Source organism: Cyclopterus lumpus, chromosome 6, assembly GCF_009769545.1.
Source record: "Cyclopterus lumpus isolate fCycLum1 chromosome 6, fCycLum1.pri, whole genome shotgun sequence".
NCBI lineage: Eukaryota > Metazoa > Chordata > Actinopteri > Perciformes > Cyclopteridae > Cyclopterus > Cyclopterus lumpus.
In genome coordinates, this window is record NC_046971.1 from 18,845,493 (window position 1) to 18,871,785 (window position 26,293).

General features: G+C 42.1%; 2 protein-coding genes across 5 annotated transcripts; one reads left to right on the forward strand and one right to left on the reverse strand.

Annotated features, from left to right (window-relative positions):
• Nucleotides 1-106: 106 nt before the first annotated feature.
• Nucleotides 107-13,005, forward strand: ttc38 (tetratricopeptide repeat domain 38). 4 transcript variants are annotated; one of them, XR_004609626.1, is made up of 15 exons: nt 119-224; nt 2,622-2,699; nt 2,811-2,892; nt 3,872-4,043; nt 5,862-6,035; nt 7,500-7,575; nt 7,883-8,002; nt 8,146-8,205; nt 8,423-8,461; nt 8,912-8,993; nt 9,288-9,453; nt 10,385-10,544; nt 10,972-11,045; nt 11,400-11,658; nt 12,482-13,005. XR_004609626.1 is itself a non-coding variant. In XM_034535971.1 (14 exons), the coding sequence occupies exons 1-14, from the start codon at nt 195-197 to the stop codon at nt 11,485-11,487; spliced, it is 1,401 nt and encodes a 466-aa protein (XP_034391862.1). In that variant the 5' UTR covers nt 107-194; the 3' UTR covers nt 11,488-11,919. The 4 variants fall into 4 exon arrangements, 2 of the variants coding, with proteins under 2 accessions (XP_034391862.1, XP_034391863.1); XM_034535971.1 differs by lacking the exon at nt 12,482-13,005 and having other exon boundaries at nt 107-224; nt 11,400-11,919; XM_034535972.1 differs by lacking the exon at nt 12,482-13,005 and having other exon boundaries at nt 119-280; nt 11,400-11,919.
• tspan33b (tetraspanin 33b) lies at nt 11,981-24,902 on the reverse strand. The gene is made up of 8 exons (XM_034535974.1): nt 24,807-24,902; nt 22,232-22,289; nt 21,472-21,599; nt 21,222-21,296; nt 17,405-17,500; nt 17,025-17,153; nt 13,167-13,328; nt 11,981-12,049 (listed from the first exon to the last, which is right to left on the reverse strand). Exons 1-8 carry the CDS (start codon nt 24,900-24,902, stop codon nt 11,981-11,983), a joined length of 813 nt encoding a protein of 270 aa, XP_034391865.1.
• Nucleotides 24,903-26,293: the final 1,391 nt, after the last annotated feature.

Below are 26,293 nucleotides of genomic sequence, written 5' to 3' on the forward strand. Positions count from 1 at the left end.
AATGAACCACGGCACCGTTGCGCCCGCCCCCCGGTTCCATCTTCATCTTCTTCATCATCGTCTTTTTTTTTTCTCCAGGTTTGATCCATGCCCTTATTTTGAAAACAAGCAACTTGTCTTCCGGTCATATTGCTTACCAGTAACTCGAGGAAGCTCCTCTAAGTAAAGTCCGGACAAGTTACCGCAGCTCCAAAATGATGGCATCGAGTTTCAGGGACTGCAAGGTGAGCGGCTGGTAACGTGTTTAAAGTAAACTCACGCGGACACATGGCGTTGTGTGGTAAGTGCATTAAAAACTCACTTTACGTTAGTAAAACTGCGATGTGAGCTGAAGCCATCACAAGGTTGGTGAACTGCGGTCAAGCCAGCCTCCACTTCGAAAAACACAGTCAAGTCAGCCCGCACGGTTTTTTTCAGTACACGTATATACTAGGCATTACGGTACGAGCGTGTAAAACTGACTTTTAAAATAAGAGCAAACTTCCGGTGAACGTGATACGATGAAATACGCCTTTAAATACAGATACAGTAATAGATTAAACTAATCATGAATTTTATGAATGATGAATAGAAAACAATAGGAAGGTAACTCTTCCAATATTGGGACATTTTGATTTTGAATTTCAAAATAAAAGATATAGAAAATCCCATTCATGAGCAAACGTATCTCTAATTTCGGACTAGATTTAGAAGAAAATGGTGCATAGTTAAAAACTAATTTCACTTCTGATTCATAGTAAACCATCTCAGGATGTCCCTCAGAGACAATCAGGACAGTCTGATGTTTCATTTCAAGATGAGAGCCTGTCAAAATCTCCTTTCTGAGCTGACTTCAAATAAGTTCACGAGACCATTTATGGCTAACTTTAGATAATATTTAAAAAGGAATGGCCCATAGTTATGAACTCATTCCACTTCTGATGTATAGTAGACCATCCTTTCTGAGCTGACTTCAAATAAGTTCACGAGGCAATTTATGTATCTTATTTCTGACATGGTGTCATCCTTATCGCCCTACTTAACCTTCTTCTTTGGAAACAGCAGCACCCACCACGCACAAACCAAGACTGGACTCAACGGGCAGAGGAGGATTCCTTCGAAGGGTGCAAAACATTGTGCATATAGACTTTCTGAAACCCTTTTCCGTGGTTAGACATCTGAACCATCTGTGGGTAAAAAGCTCTATCCATTGACTTGAATTATTATTATGAATAAGTGTCTGTTCATTAAAATAAATAAATACTTAAGACATTTAAGATTTTTCACATTTCGTGTTTTTTTTCCAATGAAATTCAAAAGTTTGATTTCCTTTCACATAGACCAACTCAAGTTGTCTCTTTCTTGAGCTAATTTAAAAACCATGCAAGTCAATTTACCTCTAATTTCAGATAAGATTTGAAAGGAAATTAGGGTAAATTACTATATAATTTCACTTCAGATTATGTTTTTTACCAAACAAAGGGACTCACCCATTAGATGGCTATACCACATTTGAACTTGATGGTGTAATTTCTTTTTTCGGGGTTCTAAAATATTTCCCACATATGTTCTCATTTTTTTTAATACTACGTAATTAATATATTTTCTCTTTTATTTATTAATCTATTTGAAACTCAAATGTATATGTCATAGTGTCAAGTTGTTTTTTTCTTAGAATTTTCTTTATATATTTTATTCGATTAAATAGTAATATTTATATTCAATTCAATTGTTTTCAATTATCAATGTGCTGTTTTCTTTAAATCTCAATCTGAAATTAGACATAACTTGCTTCGTGAACTTATTTGAAGTCAGCTCAGAAAGGAGATTTTGACAGGCTCTCATCTTGAAATGAAACATCATAATGTCCTGATTGTCTCTGAGGGACATCGTGAGATGGTCTACTATGAATCAGAAGTGAAATTAGTTTTTAACTATGCACCATTTTCTTCTAAATCTAGTCCGAAATTAGAGATACGTTTGCTCATGAATGGGATTTTCTATATCTTTTATTTTGAAATTCAAAATCAAAATGTCCCAATATTGGAAGAGTTACCTTCCTATTGTTTTCTATTCATCATTCATAAAATTCATGATTAGTTTAATCTATTACTGTATCTGTATTTAAAGGCGTATTTCATCGTATCACGTTCACCGGAAGTTAGCTCTTATTTTGAAGTCAGTTTTACACGCTCGTACCGTAATGCCTAGTATATACGTGTACTGAAAAAAACCGTGCGGGCTGACTTGACTGTTTTTCGAAGTGGAGGCTGGCTTGACCGCAGTGTTGGACACCTGTGCAGATTTCTCAGGCGGACTTTATAGAGAGAGAGGATAATATCAGTAGTGGTAATAACGTTACTGTAGCTCACTGTGTGTGTGTGTGTGTGTGTGTGTGTGTGTGTGTGTGTGTGTGTGTGTGTGTGTGTGTGTGTGTGTGTGTGTGTGTGTGTGTGTGTGTGTGTGTGTGTGTGTGTGTGTGTGTGTGTGTGTGTGTGTGTGTGTGTGTGTGTGTGTGTGTGTGTGTGTGTGTGTGTGTGTGTGTGTGTGTGTGTGTGTGTGTGTGTGTAGTGTGCAAAACGTGCTGGGTGGAGATATACAGTATTCACATTTGCATCATTATGCTTTTTCCTCCCTTACAGGCATGGATTGCAGAAGGTCTTCCGTTGTCCACCAGCAGTAATGAGGCGTGTAAACTATATGATGCCATCCTTACTCAGGTAACAAACACACACACACGCACACACACACTAATATTGTCTGCAGACTTGGCTGTGTGAATGAAAGCTACATTTACAATTTATGACATGTCCTTTTTGTTTGCCTCCTAGTATGTGAAATGGCGGAATGATGAGACCGTGGGCGGGTTTGAAGGATGCTTTTCTGCTATCCAGGCAGCTGACCCTAACTTTGGTAAAAGGATGCGTGCTCGAACGTTATTTATTCATTTCATTTATGCTTTTGCATACAATGGTATGTCCCGATGAGACACAGGAACTCAGGCAGCAGCAGAGATAAAACATTTGAAAAAAAATAACATATTAAAGGAGACAACAGCGCACCAGTGTTTAAAGTTCAGTATAATAAAACAAGGTAACAGTGCTAAATATATCTACTGCTGAAATACCCTAATTAGAATGACTGACCTGAGATACCTTAAATAGACATTGACACGGTCAGATCCTTAAGGTGCTTCGAGGGAGCAACAATCAAGGTTATCGTCATCTCTCTTACTTCGGGGTCTTCAAACGTTAGGCACAACCTACTGAGCATAAATAAGTAATCAACGCACAAATAGAAAGGAGCTCGACCTGTAAACGAACGGCTAAACAAGCACTTTCCAAACAGACCTTTGGAAGTGTTATAAAACCGAAATGCACATAAAGCACAAGTGCAACTAATAACAATGCTAACTAACGACCCGCAATCAACATCCAGACAAAGGAGTTCCGTGAACTTGCATTGCTGGTTTTGACTATAACTGAAAATACGAGGTCAGGCCATTGAAATGTTGCATAATGAAAACAAATTGAGGTCGTAAGGTTTAAGTTGAATAACATTGTTACCAGAAATCATAGTCAATAGATCTGATTTAAACAACAGTTGTCTTTGGATGGAAAACAAAGCATTCGTCAAACAATATTTGGAATTATTAGTAACTTTGTAAGCATACACATCTTTTCTGTAGTTGTTGCTGTAGGATTAATGATGAAGTTGCCTCATGTACAGTAATTCATGACTGGAAAATCCAGTTTGATTTTCCATTACATTTTATTCAAGCGACTAACAGTCTGAGGGAAATTGATGTGCATTCGATTTTTGTCATATAATCTGTTAAATTGCAGTAAGAAAGTCTGGAAGGGAGGTCTAATGTCATCTGTTTTCCCTGTAGTCATGGGCCACGTGATCACTACGGGTCTGGAGCTGATGTCCACGGCGAGCTCCCCCCGTCTGAACGAGAGCCTGGCCAGCGCTGTGAGGCGGACAGTGGAGCTGGCCACCAGCCAGGTCCTCTCTCCTCGAGAGAGGCTCCACGTCAAGGCCATAGAGCACTATTCACATGGGTAAGGTCCACAGCCAGGTCCTCTCTCCTCGAGAGAGGCTCCACGTTACATATAAACTCCAATTAAAAAAGTAATGCAGTGCAGTAGTGTCCTCTAAAAGTATTTTCCGTAATAATGCTCACACCACACACTGTATATTACCTATCGTTAAAAACCAAAAGGTTTGGAGATGAAGTATCGCACTGTGATTGGTGAATGGTATATACATTAATTAAAACTATATATTAAACAACAAATCATCTTACAATGTTGTGCAAGCATCTTTCAAAATAACATGTTTACTTGTTTGCTGCATTGAAAATATCACAAAGAGCATTTGACCATCCTCATATCTGATTGTTCAAGACGTGCCTATATGATGGGTTTTATTGCTCCGTTTTATTTATCTATAGAAAAATTGTAGACCTTTGGCCCAAAGGTGATCTTATGCAAGTTTTCTGACTGATAAATGTATTCTTTGTTTTTGAGAAAGTAGCCTTATTTAGCCTTTCTCCATCTCCCAATGGGCTCAGGCTTTGCCAAGATACTGCTCAACTGGTCTCTTAAAATACACAGTTATTTATTCAAGGCTTTGATGAGTAACCAAGCGATTCTAAGTAATATCAGACATTCAGCCCCCCCTTATAGCCCGCCTGGAATGATCTTTAGTTTTACACCCACGGTTCCGCTGCTGCAACCATTCAACTGTGAGATTGGCAGTCGAGTCAGGCTCCTAAGATGTTCAGGGTCACTCCTTAGACAAAGTTCAGCTAAATATACCCCAAATCACGTACCATTGTATGTTCTTAAACTATATACCAAACCATTGTAATACTTGACGCAGTTCAGCTGGCTCAATGCACTTACTGGAGTATATTCACATGGATATTCTGCATCGAGCTTCTTGAATATGGGATATATCTTTATGAAATAGTTTCAAGAGTGTGTATTTCAAAAGCTATGTGCTATTTTTCACCCCTTATATCAAACAAATGCCAGTATAATAATCTCACAAAAGATACATTTTCACTGTAAGCTACAGTGCAGCAAGTCAACGTTGGTAAACTTGTCTCAATTTGAACCCATGACGCCAGAGGACATTTCCTGTGAAAGAATTCAGTCTTTTTAAACTACAAGAATGTTTCTAAATTCCTCCGTTTCTGTCCCATGTGATACAGTCATATGCTTCAGATACACAACATTCATCTGTTTGTATTGTGTGCCAAAGCATCTTATGTCAATTTCACTCACAGTGCAGCAAGTAATATTCGGATTCTATCTGCAGTGTCCCATGGCATAGTATTATAAACTGTAATATTGAGGATGACAATTTTTGTTTCTCAATATTTTCTTCGAGGATACTGTTTAGCAAGGGCCTTTTTAATATCTTCCGTTCAGCACATAGTATTAGATTAGATTATATATGTATTTTATTCATCCCCAGGGGGAAATGTCTTTGAAGCCGCAGCAAACATGTTTACAATATATACAATACAATCAAATAAAGTAGCAGCGCAAGACGTATTCCATTTAAGAATTTAAATAATAAAGGAAATGCAAATGTGAAAATAAAAACGAAAGTGGATACAGTGTATCTAATGAAAGTGTATTTAATGAAAGTGTATTGACGTGTCAGTGATTCTCATGGTACACCTTTTCCGTTGTCTTCCATCCATCCATCCATCCATTTTCAATACCGCTTATCCTCATTAGGGTCGCGGGGGCGCTGGAGCCTATCCCAGCTGACATAGGGCGAAGGCAGGGGACACCCTGGACAGGCCGCCAGTCCATCGAGGGCACATGTAGGGACATATTTACAGTCACTGGTTTTCCTTGCAGACGCTTTACGAAGGCCTGCGATGTATGGGAGTACATTCTGGTGGACCACCCCACTGATCTGCTGGCTCTCAAGTTTGCTCATGATGGTTACTTCTACGTTGGAGCCCAAGCCCACCTTCGGGACTCTGTGGCCCGGGTGCTGCCCCACTGGAAACCGCACACGCCTTTGTTCAGGTACAGAAGACTGCAGACATTACAAGCACTTTATAGGACTTTATAATCATGCAAAAATAAATCAATGTGTTGGCCGAGTTCTATATGTAATGGGAGGGATGGTGGGCTTTAAAACACTTCAAACTTAGGGGATATGTATACATGCATGCATACACATATGCATACATGCATACATACAAGCATGCATGCATACATAAATGCATACATACATATATACATACATAAATGCATGCATACATATATGCATGCATACATACATACATGCATATATAAATGCATGCATATATATATATATATACATACATGCATACATATATACATGCATGCTTAAAACTGTAGGGGGAGAAACAAATAAAAGGTGTCTTTAAATGGATGTTTTCCATATCAACACCAATGTACATGTTTATGGCATACTATATACCATTGCCTTTTTAAAAAATAATTCTGGCAAACTATACTGTGACTAAATGTCATGCTCTACTAAGACTTTTGCATGACATTTTTATGACATTCTCCACTGACACTTCTATGAAATACAATGCTATGACATTTTAATTACATTTTTATGACATTTTTAATCACCTGTTTATGCCATTTTTTTTATTGCATTTTTAATGAAATACAATACAATTACTTTATTAACGACATTTTTATGTTTTGTGCAAAAAAGATATCAGTCATTGCAGATTTTTATAAATACTAGTTTCTAGAGTAGTTAAAAAAAAACACATTAGTTATGCATCCTTGTCTGCAACTACATTGTCTTTTTTGAGTTGTAGGTGAGGGAAAAAAAGGCATAAAATAAGAAGGAAAATATGCAGTTTTTACGTAGATCCATCACAGATTAAAGTCCCAGAGACGCATGCAAACACAGATCGCTTTGATGCTAATGTAGCGGTGTATTGCAGGGTGTGGCTGGTGAGCTCATGGGTATAAGCAAATTGTTTTCTACTGAGCAGCCAGCGAGTGTTTGACAAAGAGGCTGTTGAGCTGCTCTGTCCTGCGGAGGGTAATCTCTCACGTGGTGGGAAGCCTCGCTCCTCACCCTGCAATCACGCATGTCCTTCAGGGTTGAAAACTCTGAGCAAGTACATTTTTCCTTCCTTCCACATCTTTCATTTAGCGACACATAGTCAAAGTACACGCTGTGTGGAGCCGGGTCACACGGAACCAACCAGATCCAATTCATATTTAAACATTTGAGGGTAACATCGATGTCCCGCAGCAATTATATCTCCAAGCTACGTCGTGTTTTACCGAGACGAATCCTCAACGTGCTGGCATTACCACAGCGACAATAAAAGCCCATATTGCGACTGAGCAGTCATTTTGACGGCAGTTATCAGCATAATCAAACGTTGATCATGTTGACTTGTTTTAAATTAAAAGGCAAGTTGGGGTCATTTTCACTCTCAGGTATCCCCCGCAGTCGTCATTGTTGTTTGCGTGCGTTTGTTCCCTCAGCTATCTGAAAGGAATGTATTCCTTTGGGCTCCTGGAGACTCGCGCCTATGACCAGGCTGAGAAAGTAGCCATGGAGGTGAGATGTTCTCTCCCATTATAGTCTATTGTGAGCACTGTTGTCCTCGTTGAGGCTGGGCGGTCCCGGCTGTCTGGCTGCACTCGTTGTGTCACTTCAGCTCGGAAAGTCATTTGCTGTCGAACTCGAATAATAAGAAATGTGTAATGCATGCAAAGTACTTCTGTCATGACAGTCACTTGGGGAAACACAAGATAGTAATTTAGACTTGAGTTTGCTATTATTTTCGATTTTTGCTCTGGTGTAAGAAATGCAGCATTTCATTTAGTTCTGCATTTGCACTTCTTCTCCTCACCTTTTGGTCCAGGGCCTCGCTCTGACTCCGGATGATGCGTGGTCTGTTCACGCTGTCGCCCATGTTTATGAGATGAAAGCAGAGGTGGACAAAGGCTTGAAATTCATGGAAAGCAGAGAGAAAGACTGGCAGGTACAACTTGTACTATTCCTTTCCAAGTGTGTGTTTTTATTTATAGAGAGAGTACAGTTCTGTACAGCTTGTACTCCGAAATTCAATTACACACTGAAATAGCCCACGGATAAATATTTACACATTGTATTGTTTATTGTCAGGTGTCTGACGTGCTGGCCAGTCATAACTATTGGCATTGGGCTCTATACTTCATCGAGAAGGTAAATATTGTAATGAGTTTCGTCATCCGAGCGAATAGCTGGCAGTAAGAGTGTTTATGATATCCCTTCCCCTGGGTAATTTGAAGTCTGAAGTTGATTATACTGCGAGATTAATTTGTGTTTGCATCTGTGCCACACAATCTATCAACCCCTCTTATCGCTCAAGTCTGGAGTTGTTCCCGTTCACCTGTCTCACCTCCTCCTCCTTCCTCCACAGGGGCAATACGAAGCCGCTCTGCAAATATTCGATTCTCAGGTTGGTTTGCGTCGACGCTTTCGCGGTATATATATCGGTCTGAGTGCATCCACACTGAGTCCTTTCGAGAGCCACAAATGCACCAACACACTGGGGAGTGGGACTAAAAGCAATGTGTTGTGCTTGTTGTGAGTCAAGAAGGCAAGTGTGTGCAAATGGAAGTCAAATCCATGTGACGGCACATTTTAGTGTCAACTGCCAGAGGTGATTATTGTTGTACTCCCCTCTAAAAATAGGCTAGACGAGAACATTTCACAATGTTTCTTCACGTTGTCATGAGTATAAAAGCAACAGAAATTACGACATCAAGTTAGATGAATGTCATGAATGTTTTAACCGCTCAAATAGGGGAGTTACCGCGAGGCGTAAAAGTGTCTTAAAAAATGCAGCATTCTGGAAAATGTCCCAGCCGTGTTCAAGGTGAATAAGTTCCCGTTTGTCCTGCGCCAGGTGTTCAGACGTTGCAAAACGACGGGATCTATGTTGGACACTGTGGACGCCAGTTCAATGCTCTGCAGGCTGGAAATGGAGGGTAAGATACGGGCTGACGTGGGGATTCACAAGGAAAACGCGGTCTGCTTTAATCAAATTGAAAAGGTAGTTTTATTCTTACCGTTCATCTAAAGAAAATACGACTTCTTGGACAAATTCTGGAAACGATCCGTGTCACTTCTTCAAAAATGATACCGATTGGCCTAATGAAGGTGTTGCAACGTTTGCTAATGTGTTGCTGCCAGTCTAATTTAAGACGGTACCGTCTTCTAATGAGGGGACATTGTGTGTGTGTGTGTGTGTGTGTGTGTGTGTGTGTTGGCCCGCGTGTCAGGCGTGTGCGTGCAGGACCGCTGGCGAGAGCTGCTCCAGGTAACGCGGCCTCACACCGACGATCACGTGACCTTGTTTAACGACCTCCACTTCCTCATGGTGTCGCTGGGAGCCAAAGAGAGCGGGACGTCTCAGCGCCTGCTGGAGGGCCTCCAGGAATTGGCTAAGTAAGTTCCGCATCATTTCTTCTGCTCACTGCACAGCTCGACACTCTGTCATGCCTTACATAAGAGTCACACAGGCGAGGAGGCTGAGCGGAGGATGGCGAGGTAGAGAGCGCATGCTGGCCGTCTCAGAGACCGGAGTCTTCCCTCTGTAGCAGATGTACCAGCAGCTGCTGCCTCTGTGGAATTGTGGTTACAATGTGTTCTGGCATCCCGAGCATGAACATCCTGTGCTCTCCATTTTGTCGAGCGTGCAGCCCACAGAAAAAGCAACCACTTAAAACCAGTTTTTAAATGAACCCATTTTTCAGGGTTATGTAATATATCATACAAGTCACAATATGTTGGGTAGTGATGCACTTTCCGGGGTTTAAAAGTACATTTTCCAAGTAAGAAACAGAAATGTTCTCCTTTGAATTATCAGGCAAGACTTGAGGATGTTTGAGCTTTGCATTTATTTAATTCCATCACTCGCATGTTTACCGTGCCTTTTTATTACCGTGGTTTGGAAGGAAGGAATGCATGCACAGGTTAACATAATCCATATTTTTTTCCATGTTCACATAATTCCTCTTACAAACAGAGGCAGTGACTCTCAGAATTAGCTAATCCAGTATCCAGCAGCATGGACCAATTGGCCTCACAGTGAAGGGAATCCTGCTCAGATGTTAAGTGGAGTCATGCTTTAATAACTCCCGTCAGTCTGTAAAAGAAATAAACCAGCCTGGAGTTTTTCCCCTAGATTTTGATGTTAATGTTTTGGGGGGGGTTTAAGTAGGAGATTACATCCATTGTTAAGCAACATTTACCTCCTCTATACAAATGGCAGGAGCCCCGTCGTATGAAGTAACTGTTCTCTCCCGAGTTCCCAATAGTCTGAAAAGCAGTTTCTTGTTTGTTTACAATCTCTAAAGGTTAAGGATTTTCCCCACAGAGAGCCAGGGGACAATCAACAGCATCAGCTGGCGAGGACGACCGGCGTGTCCATGTGTCAGGCCCTGATGGAGTACGACCAGGGCCACTACGATCGAACCGTGGAATTACTGTACCCTTTGCGCTACCGCGTGGTAAATATAGGGGGCAGTGATGCACAGGTAAGGTCCCAAGGAACGGGTCTCTGTGCTAAACTCAAAGCAACCAAGAAAGCGTGGAGGCTTCACTTTCTTTCTCCTGAGATGACATTGATCATACTGCATTGAGACTTCTTGAAAAACAGAAACCCCTGTAGTTGTGAAATAGGCCAGAGGTGAAGAACACTCTGCATAAGAGCCAATGCCTGGCGGTGCATGAACATGCTCCATAGTGTGAGCATGTGGAGCACAGTGCACGGGCATATGAATAATGAATCTGATGGATGCCGATGGACTTTGTGTTGCATTTTATGTTCCATGCGTTCAGAGAACTATGCCCCAAGGTGCAACAGTGTATACATACATACAGTACAACACAAACGGGTAGAAAGACTTTATACCGTGTTGGAGCAGGGTTATGTTTACTAATGGTTTTGTCCACTGTCCTCAGAGGGATGTCTTCAATCAACTGCTTATTCATGCAGCCGTGAAATCGGAGAATAAGCACCATCAGAAACTGGGAAGGTAATGCACAACAGGGATTCCCAGCCAAACAGAATGCCTCAATCTTCTCCATTTTTCAGTCGCCATCCATGTGTGTATGTGAAAGTCTGCTAAGAGTTTATGGGAAAGGGGAAACAATAATAATAAAGCCCCTTTCACTCTTTGAAGCGCTGGATTTCATTATGATACAGTATAGATTCTGTCCACTCCAGTTTCCCTCAGTTGCCAGAAGACGAGCCGTATGCTCCCATTATGCAAACCACATCCAGTTGTCTGTACATGGTTTTCGGCTTTTATTATTGATCAGCTGGGCCTCTCTGTACATCTGTGTGTGTGTGTGTGTGTAAAAGTGTATCCTGTTCTGTGTTCCTGCAGATGTCTGCTGATGGAGCGCGACGCCATGAGGCCGAACTCCCTCCTGACAGACCGCCTGATGCAGAGAGCGCTGGCTCTTCACAGCTAGACGGATCGCTCCACGTCCACGTCAGCGCCGCGGTCTGATGTTCTGCTTTAAGAAAGACCCGTTTACCAACCAGCGGAAATGTGGCACGGTTGCCATAACATCCAAACTTTTATACAGCACCTTTTCAATGTGGAGCTCGGTGCTCTTTTAGATGCAGATCTGTTAAGCTCTGTAAGTGAACACATTTATACTTCTAATCAACATGTTACATTTAAATATACATGCGTTTGGAATAAAATCAATACAATAGCCACGTTCAAAAGTAAATATACACTTTGAATTTTGCATGTGATGCCTTTTGAGCAACACACTGAAGTGCACTCCACTTTTATACCTGGAGGCAAGCGCATGTTAAAATACGAAATGTATTCAATGTCGCAGTGATATAGTAGCAATAAAAAAAAAAAAGATGCCCTTGCACATGTCAGACGAGCCGAGCGGAGCACTGCAAGTTCTTTTCTTCCTGCCGCTTCCCCCCCGCGGCGGCCCGCTCTCACAACGCTGAGGTAATCTCATCTTGGATCTGAGAGACCAGGATCTGGGACAGCACGACGCCTGCAATCTAGAGGACAGTAGCAGCCACTTTAGATTGCACAACAGACTCTCTGTGACTGTACAGTTGGTGCCGAGCAGCTCAAGGTCCTCCGTGCTCTTTAGGCACAACGAGGAACAGTTGCAAAATGAGATTGTGTCACTTAAATTTACTGTATAGTCATATTAACTCTTTATATACTGCATACACACACATCCCTTCCGATGCAGCTCTTCACAACGTGTTTCTCTCAGCGAGGACATTCAGGGGCTCAATAATGAATGGTTTGATCTGAATGTGACATGTTATGCCGACAAATCCAGTAATAGTGTTTAGTTGAAATGTGCGAGACCGTAAAGAGAAACTCGTATTCAGATTTCCTGCACATCAAGGCACACTGGAATACTAGCGCAATTGTTTCGACAGGACTCGTGGGTAATTCACACGCTTCCCTCTTAGCAGAATCTTTGGGGACCCAACCAGCCAGATATGAGAGACCGATCAGGCAAAAGATCCAGTAGCAGAGCTACACGCTGTGGAGGAATGCAACGTGACAGCCACCGAATCATTTTGATAAGTAAGCGCGCTGATTATTTAGAGGCAGCATTTTGATAAGTGCTTATTTCATTTCATGGCCGATCACACATGTTTGACTTGACTTATTAACAGTGCTTCATGTTGTATTTTAGGTGTGTTGTGCACCGGTGCTCCGCGAGTAGGAGGCATAAAAGCTCACATTATCGCACGCAGACTTCCACCTCGGCTGCACATTAACCTGAGCTTTCGGTCTAGAACAGTGCAATAAATGAATAATGTGCAGTTAAAAATTTATTATCCCAGTGTGCCTAGTTATTGCTGTCGAGGTATAACCCTCCATTTTAAATCAGTTCTATCCCAGTGGACTCGCATTAACCCTACACCCTGTTGGTTTCTTTTAGAAAATGAATTTAATAAAATTCCTTTTTTCTTTTCTCTTCCCCCTTCTGCGTGTGTGTGCAGGTTGGTGCCTATATTGACTTGTGTGTGTGTGCAAGCTTATTTAAGACAAGACTAGAGCTATTTCTCAGCCAAAATTGTCTGAGGTTACAAATATTAAATGTCTGTTGTCAATTAGTGTGCAGCTTGAATGAAGTAAAGTCATGTGTACCTGAGGCAAGGCCAGGCCCAAGGCGAGAGCGCCAACCAGCAACAGATGAGACTCGATCCACGTCACTGCTTTGTCCACGCAGCCTACAGGGTAGATTGACTTGTTCGCCTCCAGGTGGCTCTTGGTTTGAACCCCAAAACCGCACATCGTGTTGATCACCGTCTGCGTGCCAGATGGACAAAGGCGGAGGACAGGGAGACAGAAAACAAGAGAGAGAGTTTGAGAGATTGTCTTCAGTCTTGACTCTTTTTTTTTTTTTCTTTTTCTTTTTGTCTCGTTGGCTTCCAGACGAGACTCTCGTAGGCCGCCGTTCACATCGCTCGCGTTATATTCATCGTGACACCCGAGGGAGAGCTCTGCAGATGCCTGTTGACTGGAGATTAAAGAAGGGGAAAGAAAACAGCAATACGAGCATGTCCACCTGATGTGACAAGAAGGACTAATCGGTCCCTGAAGTAAGCCATGCAGTGGCAGGCGATGAACGGCAGGCTGCAGCACAGCAACAGCTCCTCGAGCGTTTAATTAATTGATTTTTCACCCACGTGCAAAGAGGTTGCTGTGATCTGCTTTTCGTGTCGCATGATATATATATTCGTAGTGTGATCGACATTGGACTCTTTTGTTCACTGACTTTTGTTTACTGAGGTTAGACAAGCATTTGAAATGTGTGTTTGTGTGAGTGCAAATGAGAACAGTATTTACATATATACTGCTTGTGCTCCAGCATGCGTCCTTATCCGCACACAGTTCATTTGGTTGCGAGTGTTGCTTCTGTGCAGACAAAAAAAAAAAATGTAATTAAGCCTCCATGGAAAAAAAAGACTCTTTACACTTTAATTTAAAAAAGGATAAATTGCCACGGCCGACGCTGCTTCAAAAGGTTGGTCGTGATACTGTAGATTGCATATCAGACAGCATATACATGCTCTAGATTTTGAAGATGAGCTACATATACCAGTTGGTTAGCTTTAGCTTGGGCTTACATTTAGACACTTTATTCTTGATTATTTACTTTATTTAGATCTTTTGTTTTGTTGAAAATAAGCTCAGGGAGCTGGCTCTTAGACAGACACTCAGTCAAACCATTCGTGAAAGCTGCAGATTCTTCACGAGGAACAAACTGGTTGGTCATTATCAGACCAGTTGTGACAACTTACTTTTTTGTAATAGAATACAAAATACAATACAAATGTAATAGGATGACGTTTTTTCAAATTACTTTACTAAGTCTTATGTTAAAAGTGCTTTAATGGCATTCTTTCAAAATACTATACTAGAATTTCTTAATGACCTTTTTTCGTTTGACACAGAAGTTGTGGTAGTGGCTGCGAGGACCAGAGTTGCTCTCTCTAAGTCCACTTACAACTTGTAAGCTGCCTTTATCTGTCTACATTTTTTATGAATGTGCTACCCATGTATAAAGAGGACGTCCCCAGTTTTAATCCGACATAATACATTATTTATGACCACTTAAACAGCGATTAATGGACACTACACCAGACATATTTGTATTTCTGAACACATCTGAGCTGTAGACAGTTATTCAGTGGTCTGGGACCAGGATAATGTTCTTTGCCTCTTAAGATTAGAGGTAGCGCATCTGTTTACAAGCTATTACTTCCCCAAAAGGAAAACATGGAATTCTCAAAGCACCACCAAAGTGTGAAATCCACCCTTAACTGCAATGCCAAGCTAAAAAAAGACAAAATTGCTCATATTAAAATTAGGTAAGATGGATAGGCTATATTTGATGCCGCCTTACTTTGCAAATGAGCCTCATTGCAAAAACCGTCCAACTGTTGTAATCTCCTATAATGTCATTAGCGCAATCTCCTTTGGTTAAAAACGGTGTGCTATCAGCAGCAGCATCTGTTCCTTGTGAGTTCGCCCGTGTGTCATTGTTGACCGATATATCGACTGGGTTGTGCTACGGCCCTGGTTTTACAAATGACAATGAGAGTTCGTACTAATGCCTTATGCTGGGCCTCATCAAAAAGATGAAAGGTCTATGACAGTCGACTTGAACCTGGCTTTAATAACATTAGACTGAAAAGCCGGGTGACGGTGCAGAGACACTCCTATTATCACAGGAGAATTGTAGGAAAGACTGATGCACTGACAGAACTGACACATTTCCCACCCGTTTTGCTGAAACCATCGCCTCCAAAAAGGCTTTTTTTAGCGATACAAATGTAATTAATGGTTACAACTTATAGAGGCCCAAATGGGGCCCTTGTCATTACACCCAGGTGTGTGACACCCTGCATAAACAAAGGGTCAGAACTTGGCTGCCTGGTGGCTTCACGTCTATCCCAACATGACAAGCTGAGATGGCAGCCAGGTGGTACACCTTAACTGTAGAAGGTGAAATACCCTAGTTGGCTATACAGGAAGCACAGAATAACTGATATTCAGAACCATGGCTGATGCAGCTGCCATCAATCAGAGCAAAACAATACATGGTTTTGCTCTGATTGGGTGTCTCTGCAACACCCCCTGATCTCTACGCGCCTCACCTGGGTGAAACGTGCTTTCCTGGACGCCGAGTTCAGCTCGAGACCTAGAAACACGGTGTTTTGTGAGGGAGACAAAGTGCTCCTTTCCCAGCTCACCAGAGACCCCAAACTGAAGATGATTTATCAGTAAGGTCCTGGCCTCATTCGAGGCTCCAGGCTCAAACTTTCCTATGGGACTGGGTAAAGAGCTGTAGTTGTTACATATTTTGACTTCTGAGTGTGAGTTTGTTGTGTGTGGACACGTCCCGGCTGCACACGGAGCTTTGGGTTCATTCTGTCCAATGCTACACACTGGTTTTGCTTCCAGCTCGTGGAAGAGGTTAGCTTGTTAGGCTTGCAACAGGCAGACATTATTCAGCAGTGCCGCTGTTAGCCTACAATGCTTTGATGGGAGCTTCTCCGTTGTTAGGGAGTTGCACAGGTGAGCGGCCACAGACTCTTCCAGCGGAGGCATGGAGAGGTCACTCGGCTCCATGTTGCAGGGTGGACAACGTGTTGACGTCTGGATGGTGGAGCGAGTCTTCAACAAAGAGGGACTGGACGGCACCAGAGGTGCGTCCGGTAATTCTTCCACGTTGTCTTCCTCATCCAGGACCCCACTGGGCCACATGGAAGTACTGCCGTTCCGTGTGGTGGGCATACGACAACTCCTTGTGCTCTCCCCGGCCCGAAGGCTGAGAGTGAGCCGATGCGGTTGTTGCTGGCAGCAATAATGTCTCAACTACTTGTAGGCTTTACAGCTGTAGGCCCGGGAACGCTGTCAAATAAGTCTGCCCGGTGTCAAATGACTGAGAACAAGTTTTGTGCAGTCTATGCAGAAGAAGGGGTCCTCAGCGTGTCCCTGCCCCATAGACCGGACACAGTGGGTGTGGGTGTCCCTTTTGGTCAACCACAGTAGCTAGTCGAGGAAGCTAATGTTAGCCAGCTTGATGTTGGCAAAGGGCCTGCTTCCCAGCGGTGAGCTGAATAAGCAAGAGGAAGTTGTACAGTCTGTATTACTATTTATACTGCTGGGCAGGCTCAGCGACGAAGGCCTGAGGGGTCCAAGTCATCGCCAAGTTCAGACTCGGTTGGGAGAAAAGGATTCTCGCTTTATTCAGTGGATGCTGCCGAGACACAGAATAAGACTTGTACGAAGAAAAACTAAGCACGGAGCACCTTGCTTCCTATTACTCTGAAAACTCAGTAAAAGAAAAAATGCTTCTAACTGAGTTTTTTTTATGGTAGTGTTCAAAAGTCTAAATTACTTTCCAGTTAGCGGTTTCCCATGAAGCTTTTAGTTATTGATAAGTTTGTCCACACATCGTATGTCATGAGGCTCCACACAAAAAAAAGCACACACCTCTCCAGGAACAGGAGTGCAGCAGGAGTAAGGCACGGCACAGCGCTCGGAGCTGGGGTTCTCATGTGTACAATTAAAGTACAGGTTCCAAGACCAGTCTGTGTAGTTGTTCCACCCACAACACTTGAACTGAGTGAAAAAGAGAGACAAAGAGAGGGAGAGGAGAGCACAGCAGGTTTATATTTAGAACGATGGTCTTGCTGTGAGCTGCCAGTCTGGGCTTCTCCTGTGAGAAAGCCCAGACTCACATGTGCAGTGTGGTTAGGTGCTCATACATATTCAATAAACCACTCGCTGTGATCAATTTAAAGACTTGTGTGATGTGGATACACACACACGCACACCATTCTAGGCTCTGTAGGTGTAATTGACCAGAGCACCTCTTTCTGGATGTAATCCATCAGGTTCTGCAGATCCAAGTCATCCCTGTAGTGCACAATGGCTTTCTTCACGAACTTTCCCAAAGCATCCCGAGTCTAAGAGAGGGGGAGATGTGGGAGTTTAAACACAGAATAACAGCTGTAAAGGTATAACTTGAAGTCCCTTTATCGGTTCCTGTTTGTAAACACAGCATACACACTTCACGTCTCCTTCCAGCTTCACCAGCGAGAGAGAGGGAAAGAAGTGTGGAGAATGAGGGGGGGGGGGGGGGGGGAGGGGGGTAGCACCGCATATCAGAGATGGGCAAAACAAAGAAGCACATAAAAACACACAGCGACAGGTGTGTGACAAAGTGGAGGACTAAATACAGGCAGAGGGGAGGGTCTCTGTGGATACAGCACAAGTCTATGCATTGTTTTTTTAGGAAGTTGTAGCATTATATAACTTTAATTTTAACATTGCTATCTTTTAAATACATTCAAAGTGTCTCTATAAGCAGGCTACTAAAGGGCTCAGTGAGAGGTGAACTTCTCAGGCTGCTCCCTTAATCACTTGGGCTGCATCTGTGGAGGATTGCAAAGAGCCCTTCTGTGTCAGGTCCTACGGACAGACGCTCTGCAGCTCCTCACACAACTAAAAAAGGATCATATCTGGGATCATTTCAAATCTTAGTTAAAACCATTTCTCGAGAGGGATCAGGCGTATATTCATGGGTAATCCGGTGGCTTTGTTTAGATTAGATGTACTTTTACCTTTTTATTTTTCATAGCATATACAGAATTTATGTTGCATTGCGCTGCAAATATATTCTTTACAAAAGGCCACACACATACATTTTACACGTGAGCTTTTAGGCTACAAAGTGTTTGTCAATTCATTGAATGTTCTATAACATAAATGATACTATAGATATGAGTAGAAGGGGGACACATAACATCCTCTTGTGTGCATTGTATGCGCATCCTGTGGGATGTATCTCAACAATATGGCAGAAACTGCGAGTGCAATATACTAACATTAATAAAATTGTTCATGCCTTTGAGATCAATGTACACGATGCAAACCAAATACAGAGCGCACACACAAACAAGGTTTTACGCTGTCGTAGATAATTGGTTGAATTTGCCCATTTGTTAGGAAATTGTCATCAGCTCTACTTGAGCTGAATAAACAAAGCCCATATGAAATATAAATGAAATCCATTGATTTGTTTGAACATTCTGTAATGAGGATTTCAAACTAGATGCGGTGGATTCAGACGATAAAATAGTGTGCCACTGTAATTTGTTAGCCTTCATTACCCATGAGATAATTTTCATTGTATTTAGTTTTTATATTCTCCCAGAAAATATATTTAATACAAATCTCCATCCTTTAGAAATCTCTAAACAAGGAGGGCTTTGGTTATACAGACAGATGTAATATATGCTAATAGGAGCATTGTATGCTAATGAGCCACTGAACTTTAAAATGTCATTAAGCTTGAAATGAACTTCTGAAAACAGTTTGCTGAAGGCTCTCTGAATTGTTCTTGTTATAGCTGACGTTAGAACATGTTGATTGATAGCTGTATCAAAATAACCCAAAATCTTTATCCTGATGTAGTTTGACTAAATCGTGTGAGTATTTTGATGCCGTTTCCCCTCCCTCATCTCTTGCTGTCTCTCCACGTGGTGCAGCATGCTTGTGGGCCCCGGGTTCCCACCGTCACAACTTCCCATGTCATTAGTGGCAATGTCTTCTTCAATGGATCTGTTGAAATGGAACATTTGGCTCCACTTTGAAGTGCCGTAGCATTTGAATCATTTAGCGAGGAAGGAAGCTGCGAGGGTTGTTAAACTGCTCTGTTTAGCAGCAGGCAGTCCGACCGCTGACGGGGAAACACGAGGGAGAGCAGAGGTATCATCCGGCATCAGGCACCTCGGCACACACTGATGTCAGAGAGTGTTGCTACCGCTGGCTCTTGTGTTGTTATTCTCAGTGGAGCCCTAATGGGATGTTACTGTAAAGGAGATAAGTTGATGCTAGAGGGGGATCCTTCCCCTCGCTGTAAATTCCGATTAAATCGCTGGGGTCATATGCGACGCTCAGGTGAATACATAGGAATGCATAAACATACATTCATTCAGTCATTGAGTGGTTTTCACACAATTATATTTATTCTTTGGACTATTTTTCCTTGTTAAATTATGTCCACTTTTCCAGTTTATTCACACTACATGCTCAGGAATTAGAATATATATGTAGTACATTTGTGAGATTGAGACACTCATAGACATGCTAGCTGTTAGGACTAGGGATGGGAAGTAATAATATATTATTGATAACAGTGTCATTATTGATTCTGCTTATTCCTCAGATTCTTTATCAATTCCCTTATTGATGGAACAAAAGTAGGCCTACACTAGTTCTCAGCATCAGTGAAGCTGTTCTATTTCATCCTTCCTGACCGCGCCCACACAGGTCGAGTCTTTATGCCAACAAAGTCACGCGTGTCCTCGGATGAACCCAGACAGGTATAAGTTACGGGGTCATCCCTGAGATCAGTCCTACGGAAACGTTTCGTGACTTCACGAGATTTCGAGGGACCAAGAACTGTGGCGGTCATCTAGGATTCATAGAACCGTAGTTACATGCGTAACCCTCGTTTTATTATAGCTCTGAGTCTGTAGAATGCCTGCCTGATGCCAAACATTTCACGTACCCCAGAAAAGCACCACTCGCCTGCACATTGTATCAACATTGCTTTTAACATGTTGATAAAAAAATTAATGCATCCAAAAAGTCGGAAGTGGGATAATTCCTAATATCAGAGAAAAACGATGTGCATGCAGAGCTATGGCGAGTGCAGTAGGTCAAAGATGTTAATGATGTTGACAACACAGTAGTGAGGTTGTGATTGTCGGCTACCATTCATGAATAACTGTTTTTGTTTTTGTTTCATGCCTCGTCTTGAGAACACTGTTCTTGGTACCAATAGGACTGATGGTATTTAGCAGTGAAGTCAATTTACCTGAAAGAATGAGGATGCTTTCCTCTCCTTTCTGGCTTTCGTCTAAACAAACTCAGAGCTTATAGACAATGACTTCCACTGTAGTACTGGAGCCTGTGTCACGACCGAACTCAGGGCCTGAACCCAAATGCGCGACTCGAGGCAAAGTTTAAAAAAAAAAAATCACAGTTTTTTAAACTGGAAAAACAAACTGGAAACAAATATGAACAAAGTAGCAAAATAACATGACCTGGTAAATGGCAAATGGCATGGATTACACTGGTTCTCTGGCACAAAGGACAAGACGAACTGGCCCAGGACAAAGGGAGACGCAGACCATATATACACAGGGTAAGGGCACAGGTGGAAACAAGCAGGGGCGAGGCAGCTTTAGGAGCAAGTTTGCCTGAAACGAGAGGAAAGTGAACTTTCAAAATAAAACAGGAAATCACGAGACCACATGGACACAAGACACGCTGCTTAACAACGTTTCTTGGACATGACAGCCTGTGTGTGTTTCTGTCTCCGTACGCTGTGTGGCTCTGACATTGACAAGACATTCCCCCGGTGGGCTCAGTGGGCCAATCTGTGGGCCAATCTGTGGGCTCCGATTTGATGCGTTGTTAAGTTTAATACACTGTCGTTTACAAATGCCCAGAATGTCTAAAAGCTGCAGAATACGCTAAATCACTGGAGCTCAGGGGTATTCATGGTTGATAGTGGTGCCACTATGGAAGAGAACTGGAGACCAGATGTGAACTTAGAGGGAATGTAAATGTTAGAATATTAATCGAGTACACAAGAGTTGTCAGATGTGTATATACCTGATCAGAGTAGAAGAAGCCCAGAACTGCTATTGCAAGCTGAGTGAGGAAGACCAATGTCAGGCTGAAGGAGAACTGGAGTAAGACAAGAGACGTAGAGATATTAAAACACAGTTTGACTAAGACAGAATCAAGACTGTCAGATTTGTTGTTACACAGGATATGTAAGAATTGGCTTTGGATTAGATGTGATTTGAGCTGCCATATCGTAAGCAAAGCACAGCGTCAGTATTGGTAATGTGTCTATTACTGTTTTGAGGAGGCGAATGTTCTCTCGGAGGGCTCCGATGCAACCACAGAAAGTGATGAAGAACATGACCACCCCCACCACAATTAGGATGACGGCCGGGTCGATCAGGAACGTGTCCCGCACCGTGTCTGGCAGAAACACAGGAAAAGCTCCCATTTAATAGTCTAGCCTACTCTGTTCCTACCTTTTTTAATGCTTCCATTTTTTCAAACCATTATTTATTCTAACTAATTAATTCTCTCCCTCCCTCTCCTTTTTTTTCTTCCAATCCTCCCATCCTACACCAGCTGCCTTCATTCTTTTAAAAAAATATTAATGCTCTGTTGTGGATTATGCAGACATAATCAGTCGGGTGAGCCCAGGTAAATCCTTTTCGGTTCTGTCCATCTACTGCATATTGCAAATTAAATGTGAAAATAATGACACAAGGTAAAATGAGGATAAAGCTCAAATTCGGCGACCCCATTAAACGTATCAGGCGGTTGCATTGTGTCAGGGCGGCTCAACAGGTGTGCAGCTAAAAGAGGCCACCATCTCAACACCGGCACGGCTCAAGAGACTGAAATGAATGAAGAAGCAACCGTTTATTACCGGAATAAATAGATCTGGAGTAAATATATGAAAGAATTAACAATAAAATCAATCATGTTCTATAGCTGAAACACAGTAAAGTAAACAATTTCTGTAGAGCTTGAGAAGTGTGGAAAAGTGCCACTATATGCACCTGCATATGTAAGAAGTGTGTCACGTATATATTTACCTGTAGCTTTCTGGACTTGAGCATACACCCCGATGGCAACAATCAACATGGAGAAAACCTGTGAAGAAGAGATACATGTAAATATAAAGATAAAAAGAGTAAAATGACGCAATTACTGGAGAACCAAACCTGGTCATAGGCGAGGGTTCTGCCTGACACCTTTGGGATATAAGCTTAGTTATTATAATAAAAGATAGAGCCGCTCTCATCTCGATCAGCTTATGTTCAAAGGTATAACAAAAGACTTGCCATCTCCTCTTAAGCTCCATTTCTCTAATTTCTCTTTATCTTTGTTAACCTAAGCTAAAGGTATTTAATTCAAATATAACAGTGAAATCAATCTTCTCTGCTGACTCTCAAAAGGGTTTAACAAAACTCACACTATTCCCTAAAAGTTGACCACGTCCATCTTTTCCTTAATTATCCATTGAAACATCTATAAAATGCACCAGTTATTGATGTTTAATTCCTCTGGGTGTATTCTTTATTGTGAAAACGTAAATATGGTGCTTCCTCTGTTTTGAACAAACTTTATTTGCACTTCCAACTGCGACAGGTGTGATCAGATTAGCAACCGTAAGCCTTTCCTCAGGTGCTGAGTGTGCAGAGCTGTAGTCGTGGCAACGGCATCAGTTTATGTCTTTACTATAAACAGACAGATGGAAGTGAGCAGGAAAAAACAAACAAACAAAACAACATAAGGAGCTTGGCTTTAATCATCTGAATTTGGATGGCTTCAATGTGGAACATCGAAGTGGAGAAGTCGTTTTTCTGAGAAACCCAGTCCACCTTCAGGATTTAAAATCGCCTTTCTTCAGTTTCTAGACCCGAGTATTTCTGCTTGAACCGCCCTGTGAAGCAAAACTTAACTTTGGTAACAAAATCATGTCTATTATCCATCCACGCTTTACTGAGCAGTGATTTGACTATTGCAGGAGGACAATAGATCATTTATTTCTTCAATCTTCAGTGTCATGACCTACAACAGAGACACTTCGTCACAGTGGAACGAGGTGAAAGAGGAGGAGAAAGCGAAAGATGTGAAGAGTCTCGGCCTTCTGAGACCTGCTCTGTGCTCTTATGAAAAGATTGAAGAAAACATTGTAACAGCAAAAAAGATCCCACTGTATGAAATATTGAACACAAAAGAGACGTTGGCAGCCCACGGCGTGCATGCATTGGATGAAGGAAAGCATACGTCCTTTTAATGAGGTCTCATCAGTGACAGCATACCGGCACAGACGGCCGTGTGTGTGTGTGTGTGTGTGTGTTTGCGTTTGCGTGTGTGTGGAGAACTGAATTGTTACCGTGAAATTATTTGTTTTATCTCCCTCACATTGTTACATTTCTTTGGAATTGCAGTGCTTTCACAATTTTTGAAGGCACAGTTTGTTTGTTTGTTTGTTTGTTTGTTTGCTTTTTAAAGTATATCCTCTGTTTTGTCAGAGTGTTTGCACCTGCAGCTCCGCTTATTAGTTTGCCACTGTGTGTGTTTACGTGAATACGGGTGACAGCGTGCATTTGCAACATCAGACAAACACACGAACACACACACACACACACACACACACACAGTTAATGTATTCCAGCTCTGTTTTCAGTCTTTTCAAAGGGATGAATCAGGCTGCTCCCGGCGGTTTGTGTGCGGAGGTGAAAGCCAGCTGAACTGAGTGGTGAGGACGCGGGGACAAAGACCTGATGGATTAGGGCTGCAGTGTTCACTTCTGAGCCCGTGTCTGATAAACAAAGTCAACGCGGGCCGGGCTGTGCTGCTGCTGGGGCTGCAGTTACTGATTGGTTCTAAACACAGTGAGAGTACGATACAGTGTTTGGCTCCTCGCTGTGTTCGTTCAGGATTGGATGAACAGGGATATAATGGAGGTGTAGGGACTCCACAGAGCTGCAGATGAGATCTGCACACTTGAAGCCGTAATGTGGTAGGGAAGCGACAGTCAGAGAGTCTAAGTGTGTGTCTGTTTGTGTGAACGCAACTTCTGTTGTTTGAAATTAATGCAGCAAAACGTCTTCTCATCATTTCTCCCAGTTGTCTCCTGGCCTCTCAGTTACACCGACAACCAGCAGTGGAGCTTGTACACGCACATGCATTAAGACTTTGTACTCATGTAACCCGAAGCTCTGTCATATATATATATAACATTCAGATATAGACTAGAAGCAGGCTTACACAGCTGCCAGATGTTTTGTAGTCCAGTACGATTCAATGCTCAACTGATTTGATAAGAATATACCATGCAGCATTTGCCAGAGTGATGTATGAGCAATCTCACTGTCAGTGTTAAAATAGATAGTAGCAGGGTGTCTGGGTGCGCCTGCTGTTTGCAGCTACAAGGGTACTATATGAATTATATTTGTTGATTTATTATTTATAGGCTCTTTTTCTTTTTTTCCTGTTTTAATTTGGCCTCTAGCATATCAGATAGTATAGGAAAGCGTCAGCTCCCTGATAGCTGGTGATTTGTATGCTCACAAATATTAACAATGTATCGAGTCCCGGGACACCATAACAGCTGTGTTTTTATTAATACTAATCCTTCAACAGCGTGACTCTACTCACCCAAAATAAGAAGCTGAAGAAGAAGAGAAAATATCTGATCCAGGGGTTGACGAAGGAGAACGTCTCGGCTCGGTTCAAATTCTGTTTCCTGTCCATCGTTTGTTGGTGTTTTTACAGTCCCGACCGTGCTCCAGTGGGTTTAACTTCAAAACAGTCCTGAGCCCGAGCCCCAACCCGTAGATACTCAGCAACCACGAGGGGAGGGGGTTGTTTGCCCGCTGTGGGGGTGTCAGGCTGGCTAAAAAAAGGGGGCATGGGGCTGTGACGCTGCCCTGTCATGCTATAGGGCCCAGAACTGTCTATGTAGACAGGAAGATCAGATTACACAAAAAATATCTGTGGCTGTTTGCAGCTGAATGGTTTAGGAGATTTTGAGTAGTGTCAGCCTGCTGCTAGATTGTAAACCTTCTTTCATGCCAGTCACTCTATCGGTCTTGCTTTCTCTGCTACTTCAAAGTTCCTATATGCTGTGTTAAAAAGGCCCACAAGCTTATTGCCCACTTGTTTCAATATTATTGCTTATTGCCATCTGATGGCTCCTGTTCTAATTAAGAAAAGACATATGCTCTTCTGCAAAGATGAGAGTAGAATCACAGTTGACAAAGGCTGGACAGTAACATCTCACATATGACATCAGGCAGCTTGTTCTGACGTTTCCGCTGCGGGTGAGTCTGTTGAATTTCAGCCACACCAGTCTGTAATGAGATTTTGATGTCAAAACAAAATTGATAATCGGCCAGCAACATGGATCATCGTGCGGAATGACGAGAGATTATCTGAGGACAGCAAACAGAAATAACTATAACGTTTATGTGAACGTATTAAGGAGACACTATTGCCTCTATTCTAACTACAGCTCAAAACCTTGGAAATACGAATACTTTATGTGAATACTTAACCACAAGGTTTTTCCTAATCATTAAATTTGTTATGTATATATTGTGGTTTTACAAAACAGAAGGCCCCTTTTATAAAACCATTTTGTACGAATTAAACAAACAAAATACAACCTAAAATGAAAATATTAATCTTATGACAGAACCAGACTAGTTTTTATATTAAGCTACGCTAACTTTACTGACCGATAGCGACGTGGGAGTTGGATCAATCTTATCAAAATCTCAGCAAGAAAGCAAATCAACATATTTCCCCACAGTTTTCCCCCCTAATTCCAAAATAATCTTAATTTGACCTAAATTACATTTATACAAATATTGTAAAACTGTACTTCAGACAGGACATTCAGCTAACTAAGGTTTTAAAGAAGAACACGCTTGAGGCTACAGCAGCATTAGTCCGGTTGTTTTTGCGTGTGGAGTTAAGAGCCTTGCTGCCGTGCAGTTAAAAAAGCAAGCAAGTTTTCTCTGGAAAAAAAACTGATTGAGAACAGATAGCATCAGAAACAACCTGCATAAATTAGTTCCACAGCAGGTTAACAAGCTGAATAATGCAGTGTGGGGACAAACTAAACAGTCTCATCAAAATGA